General features: G+C 37.6%; 1 protein-coding gene across 5 annotated transcripts in view; it reads left to right on the top strand.

The window, feature by feature from the left end:
• Window positions 1-1319, top strand: part of LOC113814817 (uncharacterized) — a 1785-nt gene extending 466 nt beyond the window's left edge. Inside the window, exons 2-3 of one of the 5 annotated variants that reach the window (XM_070140404.1) lie at window positions 1-783; window positions 895-1319. The exon at window positions 1-783 is cut by the window's left edge and continues 142 nt beyond it. In XM_070140404.1, coding sequence (XP_069996505.1) covers window positions 1-783; window positions 895-1214 — 1103 coding nt within the window. In that variant the 3' untranslated portion in view covers window positions 1215-1319. The other 4 variants (XM_070140402.1, XM_070140401.1, XM_070140403.1 and 1 more) reach the window with 4 other exon arrangements.
• Window positions 1320-7500: the final 6181 nt, after the last annotated feature.

Genomic DNA, 7500 nt, shown 5'->3' with positions numbered 1-7500 from the left:
GTGGTAACGATGGTGCTGGTGGATTCAGCGGCAGCGGGGCTGGTGGTGCCGGCGGATTCGGTGCTAGCGGTGCTGGCGGATTTGGCGGTAGCGGAGCTGGTGATGTTGGCGGATTCGGCGGTAGCGGTACTGGCGGATTCGGCGGTAGCGGAGCTGGTGGTGCTGGCGGATTCGGCGCTGGCGGTAGCGGTGGATATGACGGAGGAAGCGGTGCTGGTGGACATGGCGGTGCCGGTGGTGCTGCAGGATTTGGTGGCAGCGGCGTTGGTGGTGCCGGCGGATTCGGTGCTAGCGGTGCTGGCGGATTTGGCGGTAGCGGAGCTGGTGATGTTGGCGGATTCGGCGGTAGCGGAGCTGGTGGTGCTGGCGGATTCGGTGCTAGCGGTGCTGGCGGACTTGGCGGTAGCGGAGCTGGTGGTGCTGGCGGATTCGGCGCTGGCGGTAGCGGTGGATATGACGGAGGAAGCGGTGCTGGTGGACATGGCGGTGCCGGTGGTGCTGCAGGATTTGGTGGCAGCGGCGTTGGTGGTGCTGGCGGATTCGGTGCTAGCGGTGCCGGCGGATTCGGCGGAAGCGGCGCTGGTGGACATGGCGGTGCCAGTGGCGCTGGAGGATTCGGTGGTAGCGGCGCTGGCGCTGGCGGAAGCGGTTACGATGGCGGTAACGGCGGTGCTGGTGGCAGCGGAGGCAGTGTACTTGCTGGTACTTTCCTCGGCAAAGGAACTCTCAATGGCAACCTTGGTGGAGCTGGAGGCAGCGGAGGTTTCGGTGGAGGAGCTGGAGGTTTCGGTGGAGGATCTGGAGGTAGCGGAGGCTTCGGTGGTGGAGCTGGAAGCAACGGAGGTTTCGGTGGCGGAGCTGGAGGTTTCGGTGGAGGAGCCGGAGGTAGCGGAGGCTTCGGTGGAGGAGCCGGAGGCAATGGAGGCTACAGCGGTGGTAATGGAGGAAGCAGTGGTTTTGGAGCTGGTGGACACGGCGGTGCTGGAGCTGGCAGTAGTGGAGGTTTCGGAAGCGGCGGTTCTGGTGGAGGATTTGGGGCAGGAGGCCATGGTGGTTCCGCTGGAGGGCTTGGTGGATCTGCTGGAGGTTTTGGAGCTGGTGGATCTGCTGGAGGCCATGGTGGTTCTGCTGGAGGTTTTGGAGCTGGTGGATCTGCTGGAGGCTTTGGGGCCGGAGGTAGCGGAGGATCCAGCGGTGGTTATGGAGGAAGATAATGCCTTCGTTGCAAGTTGTATTCCCACCAAAAGACTGGAAATCCGGTCTGTGAATGCGCAAACATTTTTAACAAATGTAATAATAAATACATAAATTATTGAAAATAGCGTTTTTACTAACATGTATCACAATATATATATATATATAGGTAGAGAATTGGCATAGAGACAGATATTGTTACCGTTAGGTGAACTGATCAGATGCCTCAAATGCTAACATCCCTTAATGTTACTAAAGCATACCAGTGGTGGGTGGCAGAGCAGGAGTAGAAAGTAACAAATCTGGTTGAATTTGGACTAGTTAGAAACATCACTACACGAATATTAGTGTTCATAGAGACTCCTTGGGCACTGTGACAAGGGTGTAAGCTATCCCCAGTCAAAGAGCGTTTTATGTAAATGTGAAACACTAAGCCACAACCTATCTGTGGTTATCAAAAAAGAAATATCTGAAAATATAGGATTTTATAGTGATATACACAACAGAAAGCAAAAAATGTTCCAGTTACTTTACAACTGCCTGACAGAAAATATGTTGTAAAAATACCTTGGTTATAAACATCTACATGAGTCTCTTAGATGAGTTGTAACCGATATTGGAGAGTTTAAACCTAAAGAAATAATATTGCATATCATATTATATCTATGAATAGAGCAGGAAAGGTCGTCACATAATTTGCACGACTAACAATAAAAAATAAATACAAAGCAATATTACATTTCTTTAGCACTGAATGATGACATAGACCTATCTTCTAATTATGTTTTGATGATAATTCTGAATAATTTAAAAACATATGGCAAGGGATTTTGCATCGAAAGATGAATACATAAATAAATACTCAAGTATTACCACACAACACCTCCCAGTAAGGCATCCAAAATCTTCATCCTTATCACGAGCGTACAAACCCTACGCAGGGGTGGGGTGGGGGGGTGGGGGTTAAACGCCAGGTGTACACTTTTCTGAATATGAAGAATGATGATCCATCAGTGGCATCAATATCGCGACATGTCGGTGTTGCTAGCAGCATTGGCCGCTTTTCCGTAGAAATATTTCTGCCATTTTCTAAACATTAGAGGATAAAGAAAACGGATATAAATGATAAAATTGAACCATACACTATCATAAACAGATGAATATTAGAGTACAGTTACAGTGGATATGGTCAGTCTGATGATTATAGGATTCCCTGCGATACTATCATGTTCATTGCACTGTATGAAACAATATACAATAAGTGTATTATTAAGACAATAATGTAACATTCCATAACATAAAATGCACCCGCATCTCTTTATAGAAAATGTATTATATGTATAACAATTGAAAATTCGACATTGAACCTGTAAACGATTCATCTAAAACATTTACCTAAACATTTACGACTATTTGTAGGGAGTGTGTTGCAAGGCTGATTCTGCCTCTGGTGATGTCTAGCTTTCAGCATGTCCACCCTCGCTAAAAAGGTGTCCCAGGAGAGCCTATGTCTAACGACATACCTCTATATTGAATTCGTATATATTTTTCATAGAATCACAAAATAGGAATCGATATGTACATAGGGAGATCTTGAAACATTATCATTTTTCGCCCGCGAGCGTACACTTTCGTGGGGGGGGGGGGGTCTTAAAAGTCTAAGCTTTGTAGACGTGATAATGATGAAAATTATGGATGACCCCTAAACAAAAATTGCGGTCTTGCTCAAGTCAGTGCCATCGCTCAAATACTTACGCACGTGTGCACATATACGCACATGGATGTATACATACATACATACATATATATATATATATATATATATATATATATATATATATATATATATATATGTACATACTTATATTTATATATATACATATACATATATATATATATATACATATAATTGTGTCCTACACCCATCTCTCTGATTCCCTTGACTCAAGTATGTCATTCCCAGCGCGAATGAGTTTTAATTTCTTTAAAATTGGCAACAAATCTTCATTTATATCCTAATAAATAATAAATTATACGTCATTAAACTGAAATACATATGGATTTTGGAAGGCTGTAAATCTCGTTCCATCTTCAGGAAATTTCAAACTGGAGTGATCGTTGCGTTCTCTTAAAGATTTCACTTATATTGCGCTCAGTCTCAAAAAGAAAATCAAATAAGAAATTTATATATATATATATATATATATATATATATATATATATATATATATATATATATATATACATATATATATCACATATGATCCGTACTCCGGAATATGATCAGCCAATACTCTTTTTATCTATAAGATGTTGTTGATGGTACCATAATTCAGAAATATTTTAATTAAGTTCATATAATACCACATATAAGTAAATAAAAAAAATGAAAATAAAAAGGCAAATCAGAGTGTTCTAAAGTTTGTCCCGAATATCCTTCTTCTTTCCCAGATTTGAACGTATTTTAATGTGAAAATAATTCAGCCAAGTTACATTCTCCTAATCCACCCTCCTTTGTAAAAAACGTTTAGACACCCTGTAGTCATGTAGCAACCTAAGCATTATAAATCCTTAGTATTATCCTGTTGCAGCCAATTTATTACACTGTGCAGCTTAATATGCATGATCTACATTACAGTAAATGCTTGTAGTTATAATGCTGGCGATTATTATTGTTTATGCTTATTCCTAGTAAGTATTGGTAGAAAGAATATGGACAAATTCAATTTACTGAAGTATATGAGACCGTTTCGGAATCCTTCTGGAATCCATCTTCAGGTAACACATTATTAAACTAATACTTATTTCATATATAGTTTATGAAGATTGACAGAAGAGTGTGTGACTTCACTGTCTCCATTTCCTTGTTGACACGATGACTAACTCGATGATAATGTCTATTTTGATTTGGAAAATGCTGTTTCATCTTTATAGCAATTTTTTTTTTAACGCAATGTTAGTTTTTGCTGTAACTATTTCATAACGCTTGTGTCATGGGAGTGTATGACATATTTTGAACGTACAGCACAATAGATGTCTTTTTTGGTAGAAACATTTATTTCTTCTTTAGCAATTAATACTTCAGCACACAGTGGCGATGAAGTACCAAATGATGATTTGTCCGATTCTTTAATTATTCATACTATAGCCATTAGAAAACTGCGATCTAGCTGGCCATTTCGGTCGATAGTGATATATGATAATAATGATGATACTAATAACAATGATAGGGATGAAAATATTGATGATAATAATGATTAAAGTGATTATGATAATGATAAAAGTGAAAAATATGAAAATAATGATGATAATACTACTAATAATAGTAGTAGTAATGATAATAGTAATACCAATAGTTCTACTATTACTAATAATATTAATGATAATAACAATGACAATGATAATCATAACAATTATTAAAAACAAATGGTGTTGATAAGAATAACAATAACAACAATGACAATAATAATAATTATAGTAATAGCATTGATAACATTAATGGTATTATAGTAATAGTAATGATAATAATAATAATGATAATAGTGATAATGATGATAAGGGAAATGATAATAGTGATATAGGTAAGGATAAGAATGATTTTAGAGGTTGGAATGATGATGATGATGGTAATAATGATAACAATGATAATGATAATAAGAATGGTAATGATAATCATAAGAAGAAGAAAAAATAAGAATGATCATGATAATGATAGCAACAATAGTAATAATGATAAAAGTAGCAGTAGTTGTAATAGTAGTAGCAGTAGAAATAATGATGGGGATGTTTTGATGATGAATCGATATTTTGTTTAGTTTATTATTATTATTATTATTATTATTTTAATATATTGAATAGAATAAACTAGAGCAAGGAAATATTACAGGATGCCTCTTCTTGCCAGTTCCCAAGAAAATCTGCAAATGCATAAAATCGACCAAAATAACATTCTTTAATTGTGGTCGCGACGGCCCTAAGCTTCCTCGTTGTCGGTTTTATATAATTAACAGTGATTACGGAAAAATGCCACGCCGTTGTTCAAGTCTTAGGCTATCGCAGAATGCCAGGCTCATTTGCATACAACGATTTATCACTTGCATGTAACACTCCCTTTCTTAGAGAGGAAAGTATAACAAGTTTCTGGGAACGTAAAAGCCTTTCGTCTGATTCATAGTTCACATCTACTAAGTATTCATTTCACATTTGAATATTTCTGTTGATAATTATTGATTATGTTCTTGACACGTGATTGTTGCTGAAAACGATGCTCATTGATCTGGTGCTGTTTATTTTATTTTATTTATTTATTTATTTATTTATTTTTTTTTTACAAGCTGTGTTTTCTCGTGTGATTTTGTTTATCATCGCTATTCTCATGAACCGATGCATATCACAAGGAGAATGACGGGTATATGAGTAATTAATATATATTCCAAATTGCAATGCAGTTAGTAAATAACGGGAGGAAAATAATTAAATTTTAATTTGCTGGTTACCAACCACTTTGCTTACCATGAGCAGCAATTGTGTGAGCGAATTGGATGTCATGATATTTACTGAATCACCGTGGTTGTAATCTTCAACACTGCTGTTCATATCCACAAGGATACCTTGCATCATTTCCAGCACCATAAAACTAAGAGACGGATAGTTTTTCAATAGACTTTGTCAAATCAGGCTGTATAAAAAACATCAATGATAATGATAATAATTTTCATATTCCAGCATACCGACCGAATACGATACCAATATATTAGCTTATTTTTGGTAGCGATATAGATACTATTTACAAAGACACCGATGTGTGTGTACATTATATGCATGGAAGATCTCTTTCTGGAAGGATCGCGCGCGTGTGTGTGTGTGTGTGTGTGTGTGCATACATACATACATACATACATATATATATATATATATATATATATATATATATATATATATATATGTATATATATGTATATATATACACATACATACATACATATAGTATATATATATATATATATATATATATATATATATATATATATATATATATATATATATATATATATATATATATATATATATATATATATATATATATATATATATATATATATATATATATATATATATATATCGAGGGTTATACACAAATACACACACACACACACACACACACACACACACACACACACACACACATATATGTATATATATATATATATATATATATATATATATATATATATATATATATTGAACGTTAAGTATAACTGATTTATTACATTCACGAACCGGAGCGCAATCTCAGAAATAAAAGTTCATTTAAAGATGTAAAACCCTCGCCTGTTGTTTTTAATATAGTGCATGTTAATTTTGTTTATCTTTAATATCTCAAATATAATATATAAGCATTCAGATACTCTATAAGTACATATGCACATTACATTAGAAAATCTAAAACCTATAAGCCGTTATTTTATATACTGATGATGTGTTATCCTAGTTTAATTATAACATTTTAAAGGTACTACACATGCATTCAGGTACTATACGAACACACAAGCAAATCCAACCACGCGGTAGGAAGTAACACCCGGAAATTAACCCCCCGCCCCCCCCCCCAGGTACTAAAAATAGCATCGCATTGTAACTTCTCCGAGAGTAAAAGTGAAGTCGCAAAGTAGAGTCGGAAGTACTGTGCGTGAGAGCGGGAGGTAGAAAGTAATCGCCATGATAACCTCGAATCTCCCGAAGAAAAGTCAAGGTGTGTGAAAAGCGAGGCAGGGATGGGGTTGGGGTATGGGTAGGGGTGGGTAGGGGGGATTAAAAAGGGGTAGGGGGGGGAGGGGGGGAGATTAAAAAGGGGTGGGGGGTTAGGGATATCTAGGGAGAGGTGGAGAAGGGTAAGGAAGGGTAGTAAAGCAGGAGGAAAGGGTTAAATGCGGTGAGGTAAGGAGGATAAAGAGAGAGGTAGTAAGAGGTGGTTAGAGGATTAAGGAAACGAACTAGGAATTGGAGAAGGGCCGATGATAGTTATAAGGGACGACTTTGTTTTTTGTTGTTGTTGTTGTTGTTGTTGTTGCTTTTTTTTTTCTTTTCTTGGTAGGAGGGGGTTGTTAGGAAGTTGGAAGACGGGAGAGAAAATATCCGCCACCGGGTTGAGGTCCCTGTGATACCCCATAGATGAACGACTCTCCCTTTAGAAGAACTACTTTTCCCTTTTCTCTTGTTGCTAGAACGATATCAGACGCCAAGGTTCCGTGACTCAGCAACAAGTGTCGTTAACATTAATTCGCAGTGACGAGGAATGACTTTGCA

Source organism: Penaeus vannamei, chromosome 26 (assembly GCF_042767895.1).
Source record: "Penaeus vannamei isolate JL-2024 chromosome 26, ASM4276789v1, whole genome shotgun sequence".
Lineage (NCBI taxonomy): Eukaryota > Metazoa > Arthropoda > Malacostraca > Decapoda > Penaeidae > Penaeus > Penaeus vannamei.
The sequence above is the reverse complement of the archived record's forward strand: the minus strand, read 5'-3'. Positions and strand labels throughout refer to the sequence as shown.